General features: G+C 52.9%; 1 protein-coding gene across 7 annotated transcripts in view; it reads right to left on the bottom strand.

Annotated features, from left to right (window-relative positions):
- Positions 1-24: 24 nt before the first annotated feature.
- Positions 25-22,175, bottom strand: part of CRACD (capping protein inhibiting regulator of actin dynamics) — a 230,367-nt gene continuing 208,216 nt past the window's right edge. For all 7 annotated transcript variants that reach the window (XM_055137664.1, XM_055137662.1, XM_055137667.1 and 4 more), the window contains 6 exons: positions 20,130-20,198; positions 17,698-17,880; positions 14,004-16,953; positions 9,619-9,806; positions 6,496-6,655; positions 25-3,373 (listed from right to left, as the gene is read on the bottom strand). In XM_055137664.1, coding sequence (XP_054993639.1) covers positions 3,213-3,373; positions 6,496-6,655; positions 9,619-9,806; positions 14,004-16,953; positions 17,698-17,880; positions 20,130-20,198 — 3,711 coding nt within the window. In that variant the 3' untranslated portion in view covers positions 25-3,212. The remainder of the gene's footprint in view (positions 3,374-6,495; positions 6,656-9,618; positions 9,807-14,003; positions 16,954-17,697; positions 17,881-20,129; positions 20,199-22,175) is intronic.

Below are 22,175 nucleotides of genomic sequence, written 5' to 3'. Positions count from 1 at the left end.
AAGAAATTTCATCAGTGCCAAAGATCTTGTGGGTATTTTTTATTGAAAGGGTTTTTTTCCTTCAATAATGGACATTTTTACATTAAAACTTTATACAACCAAAAATCTCAAAATAATATTAAGATCACACTTAAGGTATTTTCATTATTAAGCCTCTACTTAATTTTATTGTTGGTAAAAATATTGCAAGACACTTGTAACTCTAATGTTTCTGCTTTAAAATAAGCAATTAAATTAAATGTCACAAGAAGAGACAATGAATACATACTATAATTTGCTGATAACTGACTGGTAAATTTAATAGCGATTAACAATGATGTATAAGAAAAATTGCACTTGAAAAATTAAAAAAGTAAACAAAAACCTCTAATTGTATATGTATGTCTATGAACAGAGGTCAATCATCTATTACCTTGCCAGGAGAAATGTATGTTTGTTTTTTTTGTTTCGTTTTGTTTTTTTTTTTTAAGAAAAAACAAGTTTACGCTTGTGTATTTAACATAACAATCATTCATTTAAAAAGGTCTTGAATTTTTGTGTGTTTTAACCGATTTTCCCCATATTTTGTTGACTGCACCACAACTAAAGCAAAATAACACTTCATTGGTATTGAGTGCAAAGCTGAAGTAATTTTTTATGAAATAATAAACAGGTACCTCTAGGAGTAATTGCTGTGACTGTTTCCAGTACACTCTTACTAAAGATTTTGATGGAAAGTTTCTGCAGTGCTGGATATTGAGCCCAGCGCCTCACATCTGCAAGGCAAGTGCTGTGTCGCTGAGCTTTGTCCCTAGCGCCCCCATGGAAATGTTGACTGAGGCACTGCTCCGACCTGGCATGGCCTCAGTGGCAGGTAACTCGGTACAGGGTCGATTCATCTCTCATTCTTTGTTAATGAATCGATTCTTACATCTGTTCTGTCATTACTGCTATCAGTGTAATCCAAGGCTGATAGGAGGAAAGAAAATTTCAATTCAGAAGAATTACTATAGCACTATAATTCCAGGACTTATAGATGGAAAGATTCCCATTGAAGTGTTATTCTCACTGAAGAGGTCCATTAAGGTGAGTCAATCATTGGAACTAAAAACTGCCTACAGACTTGATTTGGAAAGGAGCATCGGTGCAGGAAGCGTGCAGTGGAATATTTGTTGCCTCCCATAGCAATTTGAAAGATTCAAGTTTCATTGATACTTAACAGTCTGAAGGTCCAATATGTAGAATAATAAACTCAGCTTACAAGAGTACGACTATGCATTTGACCACCCTTGTCAGCTCTAGCATACGGCTGAGCCACTGTTCCCCCACAAAAATGCTTCTACGTGGCACGGCCATCTTTCTTTCATGAAGGTAAATAATACACTAACATTGTATACTGAATAAGCAAAAAAGAAAACAGCTATGGATACTAAGAAAACCTGCTTTTATAGGAGAGAAGGGAAGGATGTAGTTCCTCCTGCACTAGGTCAAGGATTTGGACTTGTATGTTGGAGTCAGAATAAGAAACATGCTAACACCACGAAATACAATGAGTACCAGCACTATGGCAATCGACTGGCATGTCTGTGTGTCACGAAAAGCAAATTTAGAAGCATCAAAGTGAATAAACGTGGATCTTATATGCCATGTCCCTTCTTTGTAGATAACAAGGCCACTTAAGACTCTGAAATGCAGGGTGGGTTTTTTTTGTTTTGTTTTGTTTTTAAGGTATGGTGTGGACATGGTAAATTGTAAATGCTATTAAACTTTTAACTTTAAATAGGAATTTTATTCTAGTCGAGGAAAGCTTCCTGCAGGAAGTCCTTTGTGCAGAGTCCCAATTCTCGGCTTCTGTTAACTTTCCCTGAAGATGGAGGGAATTTTCAGAGACCTGTAGCGTCAGTGATGTCAGCTGCCTCTCATAATGCTGTAATAAATGGCTTGATTGGGAGCTATTTTTTTTTCAGGGTTTTGTGTGTGTGTGTGTGTGTGTGTGTGTGTGTGTGTGTGTGTGTCTCACTTTTGCTTCTTTGGGTAAAATGAGACTCCCCATCGGACCTTTAAAAATTATACTAGAAGCAGCTTGTTCTAAGCTTCTCAACCTTTGAGGTGATTCTTCTAAAGAATTTCTGCAGAGTGTACATTCTTGGCCCCATGAGGAAGGGTGGAATGGAAGCTGGCCCTCCTAAGAACCGATGCATTGGTGGGGAGGGGGTTTGTTTTTATTTGTTTGGGATCCACACCTGGAGGTGCCCATGGCTTACTCCGGGATCGCTCCTGGTGGGAGCTGGGGACCCACATGGGATGCTGGAGAGGCAGCACAGGTTGGTCACAGGCAAGGCCAGCACCTTACCCACTGTACTCGCACCCTGGCCCCGAGATGGGGCTTCTTAGAGACAAAAACAGAACTTGCAGCTTGCTTTCTTCACCATGTTATATACAAAGGTTTCTAGGAGGTAAGTCGAGTGGAAGAGACATGCCTTGCATTTGTGAGGCCCTGAGTTCAATCCCTAGTACTGTATGAATACCACCCTCCCCCCAAACCCCGCCAAAAGAAAGGGGGGTGGCCCTAAAAACAATTTTCTAAAGATGTTCCTAAGAAGCCAAGTGGACCAAATACTTAACATGTCCTTAAAGGAGAGAAATGGCATCAAATCATTTGTGTGGTGGGAGTGAGAATGAATTCGCGTCCTGCATGACAATTCCAGGCTGGGGAAATGTGATGAAACCCGGACACAGAGTCAGAGGGCTCCCTGCCATTCGCTGCATTCAGGAGAAGGGCGTGTGGCTTCCATGGTTGAACTTTCCACCAGTACAGCAGGAAAACCCCCGTGCTGGGCTAGGTCAGTGTTTGGGATACGAGAAACTGGAGTGGAGAATCTCAAACCAGTATAAAGATTGGCAAGAGTTCGTGTTCCGATGACTCGGGGCTGAGTGGGAGCACCGTGGGGCGGGCACGGCACGCTCTCCCGAGTTCTCGGCCTGGAGAACCTACCTCAGGATCCCGCAGACGGAACTCTCTCTTTCAACTAGGAGGAGCTCAAGGCACCAGGACCTAGGGTTGTGCAAATACACTCTTTACAAGGAACGACACAGTTCAGTTTCTAAACATTATTGTAGAGCCTATAAAACATGCTGCTTTCCCTAGCTTGATTTCTTTACCTTATATAAAAAATAAATAAAAAGGGCAGGAGAGGCCGGTGATGGCCTCTGAGGAGGAAACGAGAGTCAGTCTACTTAATGATTTGTGGGCAGTCGCTCCAGGCCTTGGCTTTCCTCTTGGCCAGAGCCAGCCAGGCAGGTTCCGTGGACACGGGGGCCGCGTCCGGGGTGGACAGCCTCTTTGTCACTTCTTTCACCAGCGGCGCGGGGGGAGCCGAATCCGAGATCTCCACTGGGTTGCATTTTGAAGGAAAGAGAGAAAGAAGGAAGAAGTTGGGACAAGCCACACTCTTTGTCTGAAGTAGGAGACCGGGGGGAGAGGCAGGCGAGCAGACCCGCCCAGGAAGGACGCACACTCACCACCGCACACACCGCTCAGCGACAGGCTTTCTAGACTTCTGGTTTCCTGTCCCCGGAAGCTAGGCTGGTGCACACATATGAAGCCTGAAGCCCTGTGATCCTCGCCATACGGCCAGTCACTCCCATGAGAGAAAGGGCCCACATAGACGCTCACTTGATCCGGCTCCAAGGTCAGAGCTGGCCTCTCGGCTCTGAGTCCAGCTCGCTCCTCTTCCATTCCCAACCAACAGTTCTTTGGCTTCTTGTCACTTTTATTATTATTATTATTATTTTTGCTTTTTGGGTCACACCTGGCGATGCACAGGGGTTACTCCTGGCTCATGCACTCAAAAATTACTCTTGGCAGTGCTCAAGGGACCATATGGGATGCTGGGAATCAAACCTGGGTCGACTGCGTGCAAGGCAAATGCCCTACCCGCTATGCTATCACTCCAGCCCCCTTCTTGTCACTTTTAATTGTTTTAAAACCTCTCTCCTTCAGGTGAGAGGCCGCCATGTTACCTGGGCTATATTTACTTATATGCTTATAGTAAATACATTACTATATTTACTCATCCCTCAGGACTCAGGAAATCCTGAAGGAAAAGACAAAATGCTCCAGAACTAAGGCTTGCTTTATTAAGCTGAAACTGGTCTGAACTGCACCAACACTTTAGTATTTCCAAGAAATCAGGCAGAGAGGTATGACCTCTTTGACTCTGAGGTCAAACATTTTTCAAGAGTTCCGACAGCCCTTAAGTGTCCAGAATCCTCAGTTTCTGCTTCTATCAAAGGATCATGAAGGTTGTTGGAAAATTGGACAGCAGGTCCAACTGGGTTTTTTGGTCCAATTTGTGTGTTTGATTTGGGGGCCATACCCCGGGGTGCTCAGGGCTACTCCCAGCACTCCGCTCCCAGATTTTCCGGGGACTGGTGCCAGGGACTGAACCCCAGCCTCCTACACACAAAGTATTTGCACTTGTGCTTGAGCCATCTCCAAGTGGCTTTCAAAATAAAATGCTGTGGGGCTTTTGGTCTCCTCATCGAACAGTAAATACAGCTTTAGTGGCGAGACCTCTTCTTATTTCCAGACCTCAGCTAGCCCATAACCAAGGCACAAAAAGTTTGAATGTGGAATGGGATTGGGGCTGCCTCGTGGGGACAGCAAATGCCCCGTGAACCCCAGGAAAGGGACTCTTGATGTGATCTTCCAAGTGATTTGTCACTAGGAAGTCACTGGAAACATTGGATCACACTTTTCTTTTTTTTTTTTGCTTTTTGGGTCACACCCAGCGATGCTCAGGGGTTACTCCTGGCTTTACACTCAGGAATTACTCCTGGCGGTGCTTGGGGACCATATGGGATGCTGGGGATCGAACCCGGGTCGGCCGCGTGCAAGGCAAACGCCCTACCCGCTGTGCTATCGCTCTGGCCCCTGGATCACACATTTTAACAGAATAAAAAAAAAATTTTAATACGGCTGTGTCAACTTAGTCCTATACTAAGTTCCTCCCCATTTGGTGAGTTTCTTTTCCTTTCCCTTCTACTTTCTAATATATCTATTAAAAAACAAACACAAAAGTCATATATATATGACTGTCTCATCAGTGTTGCACACATTTAAGAGCCATCTGCAGAGGGGTCAGGGAAATAGTACAGTAGGTAAGACATTTCCTTGCACGAGGCCACTCAGGTTCAATCCCCGGCACCCTGTATGGTGCCTCAGCCTGCCAGGAGTGATCCCCGAGCGCAGAGCCAGAAGTAAACCCTGGGTATGGCCGGCTGTGGCCCAAAAACCAACCAAACAACACAACAAAAGTGTAGCTCTTAATGATCAGCAAGGATCCAGGGTGGAAATCGGTGGCTTTCTGGTGTCACAGCGCTGAGACTGTGGGGCCGTGGGAAATTGTGAGCCAGAACCGCAAAGCAGCTTCCAAGCCCGAGCCCCAGGCACGTGTTTTCAAATACTGCTGGATTCCACACACTTGCTCTCATTTTGGTGGAATTTCCTTTTTGGACTGTGCTCAGGGCTTGCTCCTGGCTCTGCACTCAGGGTTCACTCCTGGTGGGGCTGAGGGACCATATGGGATACAGGGACCAAATCTGAGCGGGCTGCATGCAAGGCAAGTGCTTTAACCCCTTGTACTATCTCTCCAGGCCCCACATTTTGTCCTTTTTGTTTTCTCCTTGCTGGGGTTCAGGACTGCTTAAGTGAACGGCACTAGGATCTCACACTTGCCGGGGATACTTTCTTCTTCCTTTCCTTTTTTCCTTTTTTTTGAGCAGGAGTGCTTACTCGTGACTCTGAGCTCAGGAATCACTCCTGATGGGGCTCAGGGGCTCACATGAGGCTCAAGGGTCGCATGGTAGGAATTCAGCTGTGGTCGGTCAAGCTCCTTCCTTCCTGTCCTATCCCTCCGGCCCACCCTAGTGCTTTCTAAGCCACTCAGCCATCTTCTGGATCCTGCTACCTGTGGGTCACAAAGTCTTCCTGTGGGAAATTCACCGCAGTGCATAGGGCAGTCACCGGGGCAAGCACCTTAAGGCACTGAGTCACCTTCTGTGTCAAAGGAAGTGGCCTCTGAGTCCGCTCTGACTGGATGCCAGACACGAGCCACCTTCATTGCTCTGGGCCTATTAAAACACTGATTCATCTAAATGTTGTTCCATCTTGACCCTTTCTCCCTACATCCTGTTCAGGTCTCTGATGTCTCCTGCCTATAGCAAGTTACAAAACCTTAGTCCGGTTGGGCTACAGAGAGTGCATGATCGGTGTTGTTAAATGCTCCCAACATGGCAATTCGGTTACCAGCACATTGAAGCCGGCAGGAGTGGGAGCATTTCACACCGGGGGGAAATGCAAGAGCTGTAAGTCAGATGGCGCCACTCCCTAAGGGTCGGAATATCAAACAGGGACCACCACCTCCCGGAGCCAGAGGCGCTTCCAGGTGGTCTGACAGAGGGCGGAAAGCGTCCACCTAGGGAAGGGCGTGCACCAAGCACACCCGCGTCTACCTGTCACGGACGTGGGGAGAGTGTTGGCTTTCTTCAGGTGCTCTCTGCGCTCCAGCCTGGACGCTGCGGTGTCGGGCTTCGGCTCCTCGGGCTTCTGCGGCTTCTGCACTTCAGGCTGAGTGACGGGCTTGTGCATGGACCCGGCTCTGCTGATGCTCACCTGCAGACAGGGAGGTGCGATTTCAGAATCTCAGAGTCCCGCCCCGTGCTCCCTCTGGGCTCTGGGCCGACACCACCCCTTCCCCAGTGCAGACAGCTCGGGCTGAAAGCTCCAGCCCCCAGGGACTCACTGCAAACTCCGGGAGGGGGAAAAAGGCTCCTGGTCTCCCTCACTCCCTGCTCACATAAAAGCCCTTTCCCACTTCTCACAGAACTCTTGTGTTTGTGGATCGCTGCTGCGAACCAGACTAGGCCGGATTCCTGCCAAATTAGATCAACCAAAGTAAAACCACCTGGAAACCAAAGCAAGTTTCCAAGTGAAAGCCCTTAGTTTCTTGGTGGTCAGTTTACTGATTGACCTTGGTTTTTTGGGTTTTTTTTTTTTTTTTTTTTGCTTTTTGGGTCACACCCAGCGATGCTCAGGGGACCATATGCAATGCCGGGGATTGAACCCAGGTGGGCCACATGCCCTACTCACTGTACTATTGCTCCAGGCCTGAACTTGATGTTTTTAAAGTTTCATTTATTTTTGGTTCTGGGGCTACACTTGGGTCTACTCCCTGTGTGTGTGTGTGTGTGTGTGTGTGTGTGTGTGTGTGTGTGTGTTCTGTGTGTGTGTGTTCTGTGTGTGTCTGTGTGTGTGTTTAAATCCTTGTGACAGGATAGCTAAAACAATTCTTGGGAAAAAGATGATGGGAGGCATCACCATCCCCAACCTCAAACTTTACTACAAAGCAGTAACAATTAAAACAGCATGGTACTGGAACAAAGGCAGAGCCGTAGACCAATGGAACAGGGTGGAATATCCCTACACACAACCCCAAATGTATGACCATCTAATCTTTGATAAGGGAGCAAGAGATGTGAAGTGGAGCAAGGAAAGCCTCTTTAACAAATGGTGCTGGCACAACTGGACAACCACATGCAAAAAAATGGGTTTAGACCTTGACCTGACACCATGCACAAAAGTCAGATCAAAATGGATTAAAGACCTCAACATTTGGGGCTGGAGTGATAGCACAGCGGGTAGGGCGTTTGCCTTGCACGCGGCCGACCCGGGTTCAAATCCCAGCATCCCATATGGTCCCCTGAGCACCGCCAGGGGTGATTCCTGAGTGCATGAGCCAGGAGTGACCCCTGTGCATTGCTGGGTGTGACCCAAAAAGCAAAAAAAAAAAAAAAAAAAAAAAAAAAAAAATAAAGACCTCAACATTAGACCACAAACCATAAGGTACATTGAAGACAAGGTCGGCGAAACCCTCCACGATATTGAAGATAAAGGTATCTTCAAAGGTGACACGGAACTAAGCAATCTAGTAAAAACAGAGATCAACAAATGGGACTACATTAAACTAAAAAGCTTCTGCACCGCAAGAGATACAGTGACCAGAATACAAAGACTATCCACAGAATGGGAAAGGATATTTACACAATACCCATCAGATAAGGGGTTGATATCAATGGTATATAAAGCACTGGTTGAGCTCTACAAGAAGAAAACATCCAACCCCATCAAAAAATGGGGCGAAGAAATGAACAGAAACTTTACCAAGGAAGAAATACGAATGGCCAAAAGGCACATGAAAAAGTGCTCTGCATCACTAATCATCAGAGAGATGCAGATCAAAACAACTTTGAGATACCACCTCACACCACAGAGACTAGCACACATCCAAAAGAACAAAAGCAACCGCTGTTGGAGAGGATGTGGGGAGAAAGGGACCCTTCTTCACTGCTGGTGGGAATGCCGACTGGTTCAGCCCTTCTGGAAAACAATTTGGACGACTCTCAAAAAATTAGATATTGAATTCCCATTTGACCCAGCAATACCACTGCTGGGAATATATCCCAGAGAGGCAAAAAAGTACAATCGAAACAACATCTGCACATGTATGTTCATCGCAGCACTGTTTACAATAGCCAGAATCTGGAAAAAACCCGAATGCCCCAGAACGGATGACTGGTTGAGGAAACTTTGGTACATCTATACAATGGAATACTATGCAGCTGTTAGAAAAAAGGAGGTCAAGAATTTTGTAGTCAAGTGGATGGGCATGAAAAGTTTCATGCTGAGTGAAATGAGTCAGAAAGAGAGAGACAGACATAGAAAGATTGCACTCATCTATGGTATATAGAATAACAGAGTGGGAGACTAACACTCAAGAACTGTAGAAATAAGTACCAGGAGGTTGGCTCCATGGCTTCGAGGCTGGCCTCACGTTCCGGGGAAAGGTCAACTCAGAGAAGCGATCACCAACTACATTGTAGTCGAAGGCCATGTGGGGGAAGGGAGTTGCGGGCTGAATGAGGGCTAGAGACTGAGCACAGCGGCCACTCAACACCTTTATTGCAAACCACAACAGCTAATTAGAGAGAGAAAACAGAAGGGAATGCCTTGCCACAGTGGCAGGGTGGGGTGGGGGGGAGATGGGATTGGGGAGGGTGGGAGGGACACTGGGTTTACGGGTGGTGGAGAATGGGCACTGGTGAAGGGATGGGTTCCAAACTTTGTATGAGGGAAGTATAAGCACAAAAGTGTATAAATCTGTAACTGTACCCTCACGGTGATTCTCTAATTAAAAATAAATAAATTTAAAAATAAATAAATAAATAAATAAATACATACACGTACCACAAAAAAAAAAAAATAAATCCTTGTGACAAAATAAAAGACGCTAGCCCCTTGAGCTATTTCTCTGCCGTGTGTGTGTGTGTGTGTGTGTGTGTGTGTGTGTGTTTAAATCCTCGGGACAAACTAAAGGCTCTCAAACCTCACCTGGACAGCTTTTAAAATTCATCATTTCCTGACAGCATAGCGGAGGGCAGACCACAGCCAGGACACGAACGAGAATCGCCTCTGAGCGTGGGGCCCCGCTTGCCGGCATTCTGAAGCTGCTGGGGTGAGAGCTGCGAGGCGGCCAAGCTGCGGAGAGGCAGGGCTCCAGCCGCGGCCCGGCTACTCACCTCTTTGGAGAGCTTTTCTGCCTGCCTGGCCTCCCGGGCCTGCTTCCTCTCCTCGCGGGTGGCCTGCTGCTCGCGGAAGCCCTTCTGCTTCTGCAGCGCGAGTGTGATCCACAGCGGCTGCGCCGGCTCCCCCTTGTCCGCCAGTCGGGAGCCGTCTAGGGAGTGTCTGCTCTGCAGCACCGGCTTTTCTGTGGGAACACGGGGACAAGGCATGAACGACCCCACGGCCTCCGCCTGTGGCACAGAGCTCCTGAACCCTCAGGCATTTCTATTTTATTTATTTAATTTATTTATTTATTTGCTTTTTGGGTCACACCTGGCAATGCACAGGGGTTAATCCTGGCTCTGCACTCAGGAATTACCCCTGGCGGGGCTCAGGGGACCATATGGGATGCTGGGAATCGAACCCGGGTCGGCCGCGTGCAAGGCAAACGCCCTACCCGCTGTGCTATCACTCCAGCCCCTCTCAGGCATTTCTAAATGAGCGGCGTATCAAGGTGGCCTCTGCCACGCTGGTGAGCATCAGGGGAAAGGCGCCAAAAGTGGAGGGCAGGTGGTCGGGGGCTTAGTCGAACACCCCCTGGAAGGGAGAGGGCTGGAGGCTGAGCTCAGTCACCAGAGCAGGCCTGGTTCCATCCCGGAACCACATGGTGTCCTGATCACAAGTGGCCTTCAGGCACTACTGGATGTGGTCCAAAAACAAACAGGAAATCACCACTAGCCCCGTATTTAGGCTCTAAGTCGTAAGGATTGGGGCTGGACAGAGCACAGGGAGAAGGTGCTTGCCTCGCACATTCAACCCCCTTCCCCCCCCGGCACCACGTACGGTTCCCCAAGAACCACCAGGGTCCCTTAGGAGCACCAGCAGGTATGACACCACAAACCAAAGGGCGACACTTGGACGGTTTTGCTGATACATAAAGAACCTTACCCACCGGGGCTCTCAGTTAAAGACCACCAACTACTCCCCCCTCTACCTGCTTGGCAACCACCCTAGCAACAGACTCTTGCCCAGATAGGAAGCCTCTTGCAGGCCAGGCTGAGAGAAATCCTATACTTGGAGGAGCAAAGGAGGCGCCCACATGTGTTCCTGCCAAGTGCACGTGTGTCCGAGCACGTGTCTCCCTCAGAGATGTGTCGTTTCATACCTTCATACTTTAATGCTGGTGTGTAGTGGGGCTCTTTCCATTTGAAGCGCAGAGTCTCTCTCTCTCTCTCTCTCTCTCTCTCTCTCTTTGTCTCTCTCTCTCTCTTTCTCTCCCTCCCTCTCTCCTCTCTCCCTCCTACTCTCTCTCCTCTTATTCTTCCTCAGAACTCCCAGTGATAGTACAACAGATAGGGCCAGTTGACCTGGATTCTATTTTTACATGCTCCCCTAAGCACCGCCAGGAGTGATTCCTGACTGCCGTGCCAGGAGTAACCCTAAGCATCATGCAAAAAAACAAACTTCCAAAATAAAACCTGTTTTTATTTCACTGCTCATCTCCTCCTGAACTTCTTTTCTTTTCTTTTTTTTTTAATTCTTTTATTAAGTCACCATGTGGAAAGTTACAAAGCGTTCAGGTTAAAGTCTCAGTTTGAACTTCTTTTCTGTGAGGTAAAGGTGAGGACCTAAAAGGCTTGGGTAAGGTCTAGAACTAACTTCTAGAACTAACTTAACTTTCCTGTAAAGACCAAGGCCCACCACAGACGTTATCAGTCCTAGATTTCCCCAGCCCTCCCAGGGTGACAGAGGTGAACAGAGAGAAAGTGGTAGATTTTCCTCTTGAGACTGTCACCTCTCTCCTCTCCACTTCACACAAATCACCCAGGGACCTCCGCTGGCATCAAGGGCATCAAGCTTGAAACAGGGAGCACGCAGGGTTAAGGCACTTGTTTTACACATAACCAACCCCAGTTCTGCCTCTGGAAGTACTTATATTCCCCCCAGCCCCACCAGGTATGGCCCAAACCATGCCCTCTCCCCCCCCCAAATAAAGACATACAGAGCAAACCCCCCTGAAAGAAATCGAAACCATGGGATTGGGGCTCTTGCCTGGCATCTTGCTGCCCCCACTGGGATCCTTGGCACCCCACAGGGTCCCTTAGGCACTCTCAGGAGTCACTCCTGAACACAGCCAGAAATAGCCCCCCCGAGCATGACTTTGGTGTGGCCCCCAAACCAATCAACTGTATACTAAAAAAGAAAACCAGAAATCAGCAGTGGCTCCTGCGCAGGGGAGGGGAAAAGAGAAAACCTACAAAGTTAAGGTGAGACACAGTCTCCCCACGACCCCGTCCTCACGCAAGGATGCACAGCCCCCAGCTTCTTCCTGAGGAACAAAGGCCAGGAGTCAGCCTCTGAGACCCCTGAGTACCACAAGACCCACAGCGCTCCCACGGAAGGTGATGCAGGCAGGCGGGCAGGTGGGGAAGGTCCTCTCCCTGGGAGAAGGCGGTAAATTTCCTGGGAAATAAAAGCTCTGAAGTTGCAAAGACCAATGTTGCAGAAAAACAGGAACTAAGGCCTGATGAGACCCTCACCTGTCTATAGCAACAGACCCAGAGAAGCTCCTGCAGAAAAAAAAAGGCCAGGAAAGGATTTCAAAGAAGACCATCCAACTCCCAAACCTCTAGGCAACCTCCTTAGCAACGGTCTTTAACCTAGGTAGATGCCCACATGGGGGCAGGTTGGAGAAACCTAAAAAGGCCACCTTGAACAAAGGAAGTGCCCGTATATGCTGCCTGAGCCCATGTGCTGCTTGTGCCCATGTGGCTGAGCACACGTGATGCCTGAGCACACGTGTCGCCCGCATCTCCCTTCTTGAGATGCAGACTTTCATGCTTTCGTGTTCTAATGCTGGGATGTGTGTAGGGGCCCTCTCCACCCTTGGAGAAGCCCGTGTTCTCTCTAGAGTATGTTACTCTCCACTCTCTCCCACTTTCTCTCCCTCCTTCCCTTCAAAACCTCCAAATAAAATCTGTTTCACTTCACTGCTCGTCTACTCCTGAAATTCTTTTCTGGGAGACGAGACAAGAACCCAGTAACCATCTCTCTCCTCCCTGCTTCACGTAAGTCACCAGTGGGGCCCACCGACATCAGGGTCTGTGAGCACTGACTCCCTGCGGACAGGAGGTGGCCACTGGGTTCCAGGGACTGAACTCAGGGGGCTGAGCACATGCAGAGCATGCACCCCTGATCCCCAGCTCTCTCCCCATGCCCTGAGGGCCGCTCAGAGGCACGCTGGTGGGCTGGCTGGGCATGCCGTGATCAAGTATTTTGTAAAAACTGGAAAGATACATACCCAAAGGCTCCTCAGAGCTGTGGAGAGCCCCCCTGAGCAAAAGCACAAACAGCGGTCCTGGAAATGTTAGTCATTCCCAGCACAGCACAGCACAGCGTCGGGATGAGAGACGACATGGTCCACTGTCCACAGCAAGCAAATGAAGTGACCGACCCCTTCTTCCTTGTGTGAGGAAGAACCCGAGTGAGAGCTGGCGTTGCACAGCAGAGTCCCTTAGCACTTCCAGCATCAGTTCTCTTTGGCCGTGGTGTTCCTGGCTCAGCCCCATATGGGCTGGGGGGACCATGTGGGGTACCAGTGATCGAACCCAAGTCAGCCATGTGCAAGGCAAGCACCATACTCGCCATACTACTGTTCCACCCCTCATCAAATTTTGCGGCCACACCTGGTGGCGCTCTGGGAACTATGCAGGGCTGAACCTGGATCTCCTCTATTCGAAGCATGTTTTGCATGAGCTCGGCCCACTGAGCTAGCTCTCCAACCCACATTCAAACATACATTTTTTTGGAGGGGGGCTGTCGGGGAGATGGTGTTGGGCCATACCTGGCAACGCCAGGGCTTACTCCTGGCTGTGTTTGGGGGGCATACACCAGGCTGGGGACCAAATCGGGGTTGGCCATATGCAACACAAGTGCCCTACCTGCTGTACTCTCTCTCTCTCCAGCACTCATCCCATATTTTATTTATTTTTTTAATAAAAAAAAGTAGGGGGGGGTCCCATCCAGCGATGCTCAGGGGTTCCTCCTGGCTCTGCACGCAGGAATTACTCCTGGCGGTGATCGGGGGACCATACAGAATGCTGGGGATCCAACCCAGGTCTGCCACGTGCAAAGCAAATGCCCTACCCGCCGTACTATAGAGCTCCAACCCCACAGCATGAAAAGTACACATCTCAAGAGGGGATGCTGGGCAACACATGTACTCAGGCACCACATGTGATCGACCACGGGGGCGCAAGCAGCACATCTACTCTGGCAGCATATGCGACCCCACCCCATATCTTAAAGAACACGTACTAAGGAAAGCCCCCAGCTCTAGGCGACCGAGGGGGCCGCTGGTAGGGTGCCCTGCTCAGTGCTCCCTGCGCGGCCTCCTCCCTACCTCTCCTCTCGGGCTCCGGGCTGGGCGAGGGCTGCTTCTCCCGGCGGCCGGCGGGTGGGGCGGGCGAGCCGGGCTTCCTCTCGGGCCCCCGCTCCTCCTCGGGGGGCGGCGGCGGGCAGCCCGACGGGGCGGCCCGAGGTCCCGGCTCCTTGCTCGGCTCCCTGCTTGGCTCCCCGGGCTCTGCGTCGGGCTTCCCGGGCCGCCGGGACAGCAGCTCGGCCAGGTAGGGCCGGCTCAGTTTGGACAGCGGGGACGGCGGCGGGGTCTGGCTGCTGGGCTTGGGCGCCAGGGCTGGCTTCTGAACCGTTGGCATTTTGGGGGGTGGCCTGTGCTCGGGCGTGGGGCTGCGGCTGCTGGCGGGAGCGGGCGCGGGCTGGGCCGCCGGCGGCGGCGCGGCGGGACCGGGGGCACTTTCCGTCGGGGCGGCCGCGAGGGCCGGGCCGGGCCGGGCCGCCGCGTCCTTGTCTCCGCCCGCGCCCGCGCCCGCGCCGTCCCCGCCGCTGCCGGGCCTCTTCTTCCTCTTCTGCTCGGCCTGCTGGTCCGAGTGGAAGCGCAGGGAGTAGTTGGTCCTTCGCAGCTTGATGCCGAAAGGCGACGCCTTCTCCTCCCCGCCGGCGCCCGCGGGCTCCGCCTTCCGCCCGCCGCCGTCGGGGCCGCTCGCGGGCTCCGCGTGGGCCGCGACCTGCGGCGGCGGCGGCGGTGGCGGCGGCGGCGGCGAGGGCAGCCCCGGGACCAGGAACGACGGCAGGTCTTTGGCAAACTGGCAGCCGTCCGTGGCGTCGGCCGGCTCCCGCGGCGGCCCGCCTCTCTCCCGGGCGTCGCCCGCCGCCCGCCTCCGGCCGCCCTCCCCGTCGGCGCCGCCGCCGTCCGCGAACTTCTGCCAGGCGGGCTTGATGCAGAACTTGGCGCCCATCGACGGCGTCCGGCGCGGCGCGGCCGCCGGCTCGTCGCCGCCCTCGGGCCCCGGCGGCTCCCTGTCCCCCGGGCGCGGCTCGCCCTCGGCGCTCCGCAGGATTCGGGACCGGATGGACATCAACTCGGCCAGCGCCCCCTCCCCGCCCGGCGCGTCGGGGGCCGGCGGCCGGGGCCTCCCCGCGCGCTCGGCCGCCGCGCCCTCGGCGGGCCGCCTGTCCTCCGCCAGGCCCAGCAGGGACCTGCAGGCCGAGTCCTTGATCTGACTCAGGTTGACGGCCGGGCCGCAGAGCTGGGCGCCCGTCACCAGGATGGCCGTGTGCGGCACGCTGAGCGCCGACGGCAGGCCGGGCGGCGCCGCGCCGGCCCTGGGGGGCTGCGGCTCCGGGGGCGGCGCCGGCGCCGGGCCCGCGCCCGCCTCCTTCAGGGGGGTCACCGGGCTCAGGTTGACTTTGGGGAAGAGGATCTGCTTGCCCCCCGACGACACCTGGAACGTGTAGGGCCTGGGCGTGCTCTGCCGCTCGTCCACCTCCCGCCAGCGCAGCTCCTCCCCGCTCCTGGCGGCCGGCGCCCGCGGTGGCTCTTCCGAGGGCGCGTCTGGTTTCTGGGGTCGCTGCGCCCGGGTTCCCTCTCTCTTCCCCTGTCGCCGCTCCCCCGGTGGCGCCTCCGGGGGCTGCAGCTGCGGCTTCTCCCCTCTGCGCGCTTCCTCGCCGTCTCCCGGCTGCGGCGCCGGCTGGGGGCCGTCGGCTTTCTCTGCAAAGTCCTTCCGACGGCGTGGGCTCCGGAGGCCCCTCTGGTGGGCCAGCTCCAGGGAACCTTCCTCTTCCCGAACCTTCTTTTCTGCTTCCGGTCGCCTCAGTGCCTCCATCTCTGCCTGCTTTCTCAATGCTTCCTTTCTCTTTCTCTCCTCCTCCTCCTCCTGTCTCCTGAGCTCCTTCATCCTCTCCTCCTCCTCTTCCTCCTCCTGTCTCCTGAGCTCCTTCATCCTCTCTTCCTCCTGTCTCCTGAGCTCCTCCATCTTCTCCTGCTCCTTCATCCTCTCCTCCTCCTCCTGTCTCCTGAGCTCCTTCATCCTCTCCTCCTCCTGTCTCCTGAGCTCCTTCATCCTCTCTTCCTCCTGTCTCCTGAGCTCCTTCATCCTCTCTTCCTCCTGTCTCCTGAGCTCCTTCATCCTCTCTTCCTCCTGTCTCCTGAGCTCCTCCATCCTCTCCTGCTCCTTCATCCTCTCCTCTTCCTCCTGTCTCCTGAGCTCCTTCATCCTCTCTTCCTCCTGTCTCCTGAGCTCCTTCATCCTCTCTTCCTCCTGTCTCCTGAGCTCCTTCATCCTCTCTTCCTCCTGTCTCCTGAGCTCCTCCATCCTCTCCTGCTCCTTCATCCTCTCCTCCTCCTCCTGTCTCCTGAGCTCCTTCATCCTCTCCTCTTCCTCCTGTCTCCTGAGCTCCTCCATCCTCTCCTCCTCCTGTCTCCTGAGCTCCCTCACCCTCTCCTCTTCCTCCTGCCGTCTCTGCTCCTCCAGCTCCTCCTGCCTCCTCTCCTCCTCCCTCTTCCTCCAGCGCTCCTGCTCTCTCTCCTCCTCTTCCTGCCTCTGCTTCTCGGCCTCCTGCCTGTTGCGTGCCTCCAGCGCCTGCTGCAGTTGGCGTCTCTCCTTCACCTGCGTCTCCTCCTCTGGGAGCCTGTCTTCCCCGGGCTCTGGCCACGCTGTCCCTCTCGGCTTCTCCAGAGGTGTCTCCTGCTCCTCCTCCCCAGGCAGGTCCTCCGGCCCCTCGGCCAGGAGCGCCGGCTGCCTGCTCTCCTCCCACAGCCTGCGCTCCAGGGCCTGCAGCCTCTGCTCTTCCAAGCGTCGCTTCTCCGCGGCTTCAGCCTTCTGCCTTTTGCATTTGGCCTCCAGTTCCCGCCAGTATTCCTCATGGCGTCTCTTGTCCTCGGCGTCCAGTGGTTCTGGCTCCTCTTCATGCCAGACGAGCTTGTCTTCTCCAGAGTGCCCGTTCTGGTCCAGAGACAGCGGCTGTGGAAGGCCGCCGTGTTCTCCGAGCCGGTCCTAGCATTGGGAAGGCAGAAAGGGTTAGGAGTTGGTTCCCATCGGCTCAGGTCACCTTTCCTGGTCCTAGTCACGGGGAGGTGGCCTCCTCGGTCTCCAGCAGAAGGGGGCAGACATGCTACTCAGAGACCGTGAAGCCCGGGCTGGCCTGCTCACTGAAGGGGCGGGGGTGGAGGGGACAAAATGCGTCTGTATGTCTGCTGCTCTCTACCCCTTTCTCTGGCATTCTCAAATACCGCTTTATATGAATGAATAATTGCAGGAAACCCCATGGGCTGCCACTAGAAAGGGGAGGGCCAACAGAGAGTCACGTTTCAGCAGCATCCCCTGAAATATATGTTTTCCAAATCCCCCTAATTAAACTCAAGAACATTTAGCCAAACCCAAGTCTACAAAAAAAAAAAAAATCACTCAGTGTCCTCCAACTACGCCCAGCTCTATAACACCCCCTTGGATCTTTCTAGCACTGGTGCAGGGGTTCTGTCAACTCTAGGAAATGGGCTAAGCTCGACAGAGGAGATACTTCACTCTCAGCTGCAAGCACCAGGTGGCCCCTGTCCACCCACTTCTCCCCACTCCGGGCAGTATGTCAGAAAGGGTGGGGGCAGGAAAAGGTCTGCCCACTCTGGAGCCTGCAACACACCCCAGTTCCTGCCGGGGAGAGAGAGGTCAGCCATCACCTCCCCAGCCCACAGGTCCATTCGTGCTCAGCAGACAGGGCGCGGTCAGAAGGGGCATACATACCCCGGCGAGTCGCCGGTGCCTCTTGGACACCCTCTGGTGTTTTGGCTTCACGGCCAGCTTGTGCCTGGCGGCACTGTTGTCGAGGCGCGAGATAGCACGGGGGATGGCATCCAGGTTGACGCTTTCGATGGTGCCAGCAGAAGAGAAGTGTCTTTTGGGCCGAGATGGTTTCGCTGGAGTGACCTGTAGTGGAGAAGAAGCATCAGGAGGTCTGGGTCAGTCCGTGGCCCACAGGGAGGCTGGACTGGGAGAGCTGGTGGGCACCAAGCCTGGTTCGGGATGTGCCTAGCCCTGGGAACTCCCAGGACACAGCGCTGGAATCAGGACAGAGCGCTGGGCTGGGAAGGTGGCTCACAGGTGTGAGTGCCTATTTCTGCATGTGGGAGACTGGGCTCTGGTCCCCAGCTCTGCAGGTATTCTGAGCACTGCTAGGGGCACCCATCAGGTGTGGACCCAAAACTAAAACTAATATGACGATTTGTTCTGACACTGACATGTGTGTTCACAAATAGGATCATTTCATCTTCCAAGAATTGACCTTACTAGTCTGAATTATTTGGGGGTTTCATTTAGATCAGGGGTCGGCAATTCATCATTGGGGTATCAAGTCCTGCCCATTTCAGTAAAGGTTTGGAGGAATAAAGCAAGGCCATTGTGCCATACTGTTTGTGGTACCCCGGGGTCACAAAGGCCAATATTCAGAATTTTGGCATTCTCCTGGCGGGACTCAGGATACCATCTGTGGTACCAGTGACTGAGCCCAGATTCACTGCATGCTAGGTAAGCAACCTACCTGCTGTACTATCTCTCCAACCCTAGAAGGCAATTCTTGAAAGGAGTAACGGGAGCACAGCTTGCAGTTCCATAATACAGATGCAATCACTGTAAAGGTCTGAGAAACCATGGCTGGGCCTGAACTCAGAAGCCACACAGAATTCGAGGTTTGGGGCTGGAGCGACAGCACAGTGGGTAGGGCATTTGCCTTGCACGCAGCCAATCCGGGTTTGATTCCGAGCATCCCATATTGTCCCCTGATCACTGCCAGGGGTAATTCCTGAGTGCAGAGCCAGGAAGTAACCCCTGTGCATTCACTGGGTGTGACCCAAAAAGCCAAAAAAATAAAAATTTTAAATTAAAAAAAAAAAAAGAATTTGAGGGTGAAGACACCCACATTAGCAGGCCAGCTTACATGGCGAATGTCCGGCAGAGGGCGCTACTGGTCCTATCTGCTCCAGCCAGCTGCTCCCGGGCCCAGAGGCAGCCAGAGATAAGGCCAAGCCTCCTCTGTGTAACTGCTGCTGGCGCTCTAAGTGCAGAGTCAGTGGGGATTAGCCCATGGGCTTGCTTTGTTGCAAACCACGTTCCATATTTATGCATAAAAGATTAAGAACCCAGTCTGAGCAAAATGGATGCGCAATAAACACTAATTTATAGCCAGAAATACAAAGAAAGGCAAAGTGATTCCAGCTCTTGATCTCCCAAGTCTCCTTGATTTCTGGTTATCTGTGTAAGTAAGAGGTGTCACATCCTCAACTCTGCTTGAGGATCGAGGCATTAAGCAGTAATTTCCCTCCTCTCCCGGGGGCTTGAGTGGTAGGAGTTAGAAGCGGATGAGAAAGACGAGAGACAGACAAGCATTGCGAGCAGGGTTCTAAGCCCAACGTTTCTAGTTATTCCTAACGCGTTGCTTCGTGGTCTGCCCGGGTTGCACGGTCTCGAGCCATCCCAGGAGAAGTGTCCGGCACACTCTGCTGGCTGCACTGCCTGCCAGACCCCAGGAGGGTTTCTGGATCCCTGGCCTCAGGGAGAACCAGGCTTCAAGGGAATGCAGAAAGGTGAAAAGCCAAAACTACATCCAACTAGATAAAGACAGGGTTAGAGAGACAGTAGGAGGAGGAGGGAGGGGTTAAGGCATTTCCTTGCCTGCAGCTAATGCCAGTTTGGTCCTCAATTTCTCCAGCATCACCCAGTCCACTGCCAGGAGTGGCCCCTGAACACAGAGCCAGGAGTAAGCCCTGAGCATTGCTGGATGTGCCCCCCCCCAAACAAAACAAAAATGTAGATAAACACTCAGACTTGTTTGGGGCCATCTGTCAGCAGAAACTTAAGGCTGTGTGCCCTCAAAAGTTTGGGAATGTCTTACTCAAAGGCCTCACTGTCTAGAAGGGGTCCATTTAGGCAAGCCTGAGTGGGGGAAGGCAGGGGCTGGCCTTTTTCCAGAGTAGGGTTCTGCCTGGCAGGTGCCCGGCCATGGACATGCCTCCAAACACCCACCTCTACCCCGGGAAGCATTTTTCATAAGATCCATAATAAATGGATGAAGGTAGCATTTATGAATGGGAAAGTGGGTGGCCCATCACCAAGAGGAAAGCAAAGAGGCAAGTGGGGAGGATCTGGAAGGCAGCAAAATACCCGAGCTCCCACCCCATTACCTTCTCCTCCATCTCACTTCTGGCTGCCGGCTGGTTCAGAGGACTCAGAGAGCTGGACGTATCACTGGGCTGGAAGAGAGGAGAGGGCGCTCTCGTGAGACAAAGGGACAGGAAGTTCTGGGCAGATAACCATGTCCCGGAGGTGCCTCGAAGGGCCTCCCCCTTCTCCCTGCGCTCAGCAGTCCCCCAGGGGGCGGTGCCAACTCAGCCTCCTCCCGAACTCCTGAGGCCGGGCTTGTACTCCAAGCTGGGGTCTTGAGGGCTGTTCCCACTGCTCAGAGGCACTGAGAGGTGCTGGGCCCCACCTAGGAAGCAGAACTGGAAAGGTGAACAGCCTGAGGGGTGCCCCCCCCCCCCGGACCCACATTGTGGTTTTGAAAGACTCATTTGAGTGAGTCCAACAGAAAGCTTTAGTCAGGGGCTGGATGGATAGTACAGAGGTGTTGGCCTTGCACACGGCTGACCCGGATTCGATCCCTGGCATCCTGTATGGTCCTCTGAACGCCCCCACCCCCAGAAGCGATCTCTGAGCCAGAGCCAGGAGCCAGTCCTGAGCACCACCAGAAGCAACAACAACAGGAAACAACAAGAAAGAATTTTCCATCAGACCAGGAGCAGGAAGACTCCTCTAGAGGCCTGTCAGTCTAGTAACGGAGACTATGACCTAGTAAAGAACATTAGAGGAAGGAAGTCTGCCCACGGACTGGAGAGAGAAAAGTCACATTCCAGTGTCTGCCCTGACAGCACCGCACCATGTCACCCACATCCCAGCACGGGCCATCCCTTACTGCGGCTTCTCTAGCCATCAGCAAGGGCACGCTGTCCTGGCCCAAGAGCTCAAGCTGCCTGGCCGGCTCTGCGTGTTTCCCGCGCCCCACGAGGAGGACCTTCCATGCCGTCTGCTCTCAGTGTCTCTCCTTGTCCACATTTGCTCATCTCCCATGTTTAGCATCTGCTCAGTCAGCAACCCCACAGCCCCCCGGGCCTTGAACTTCACCAGCAACAGCAGTGACATCCACTATAGTCAGCGGGGCGGCCTGGGGGGTGCGCACCCCACCTTCCTCCAGTGGTATGGATGCCAGGAGTACCCAGGATGAGGACACAGATGGGGTCGGATGCCCACTTCTCCTCTTCTTTCTCACATGGACCCACAAATCACTTATTTTTTAATGACTCCTCAAAAAAACTTTACTGCCAATAAGAAAACTTCCTCTCAGAGGTACCCAGAGTACTCAGTTCCCCTTAAGAGCTGCCTGAAATAAAATCTGATTTCAGATACCGTGGCAGGTAGACCAAGGACCAATGCTTTAAGAGCGAAAGCCTTGGACTCGCCATAGCCATGCCACTGGACCCCACACCTGGCTGTTTCATTCAGGGCACCACAAGGGGAGGCGGGTGAGGGGTCCCACCCTCCCCGCCCCCCCAGGAACCCAGCCCCAGCGGCCAAAAACCTCCAGAACTCAACTGCTGCTCTGCTCACAGCCAGTCTCCACACACTTGGACTGAGCCTCACCCATGAGTGAATCCGCAGAAAACCCAGGTATGCAGGACTGGTGACTGAAAACTCCAGGTTCAACAGAACCAGGAATGGGTGCCCTCGCTGCCCCTCCCCCACATCACCCTATTCCTGGCAACTTGGCAGTCACACCCACAAGCCACCTCTGGCTCACGCCAGATAATCTCATCAATGCCAAGATCCAGAAACTCACTATAAATCTCTTGGAAGAGAGAGAGCATAAAATGACTAGCAATAGCCATGTTGCTGGACCCCACGCCAGGCTGTTTCATTTGGGGCATCCTGGAGAGGGGTGGGTGAGGCCCTACCATCCCCAAGGGACCCGGCCCCAGCAGCCGAAAGCCTCCAGAACTCAACCGCCGCCATGTTCACGGCCACTCTACACACACTCAGGCTGAGCCTCACCCATGAGTGAACCTATTCCTGGACATCTCCTACCTCACACCACTCATATTCCAAGGGTAGCGCACTACATTTGAGGGGGTTTAATGCAGAAGGCAACCAATCTTAGAGGAAAATACATTTTTACA

This window comes from Sorex araneus, chromosome 5 (genome assembly GCF_027595985.1).
Source record: "Sorex araneus isolate mSorAra2 chromosome 5, mSorAra2.pri, whole genome shotgun sequence".
NCBI lineage: Eukaryota > Metazoa > Chordata > Mammalia > Eulipotyphla > Soricidae > Sorex > Sorex araneus.
This window is presented reverse-complemented; position numbering and strand designations above follow the sequence as displayed.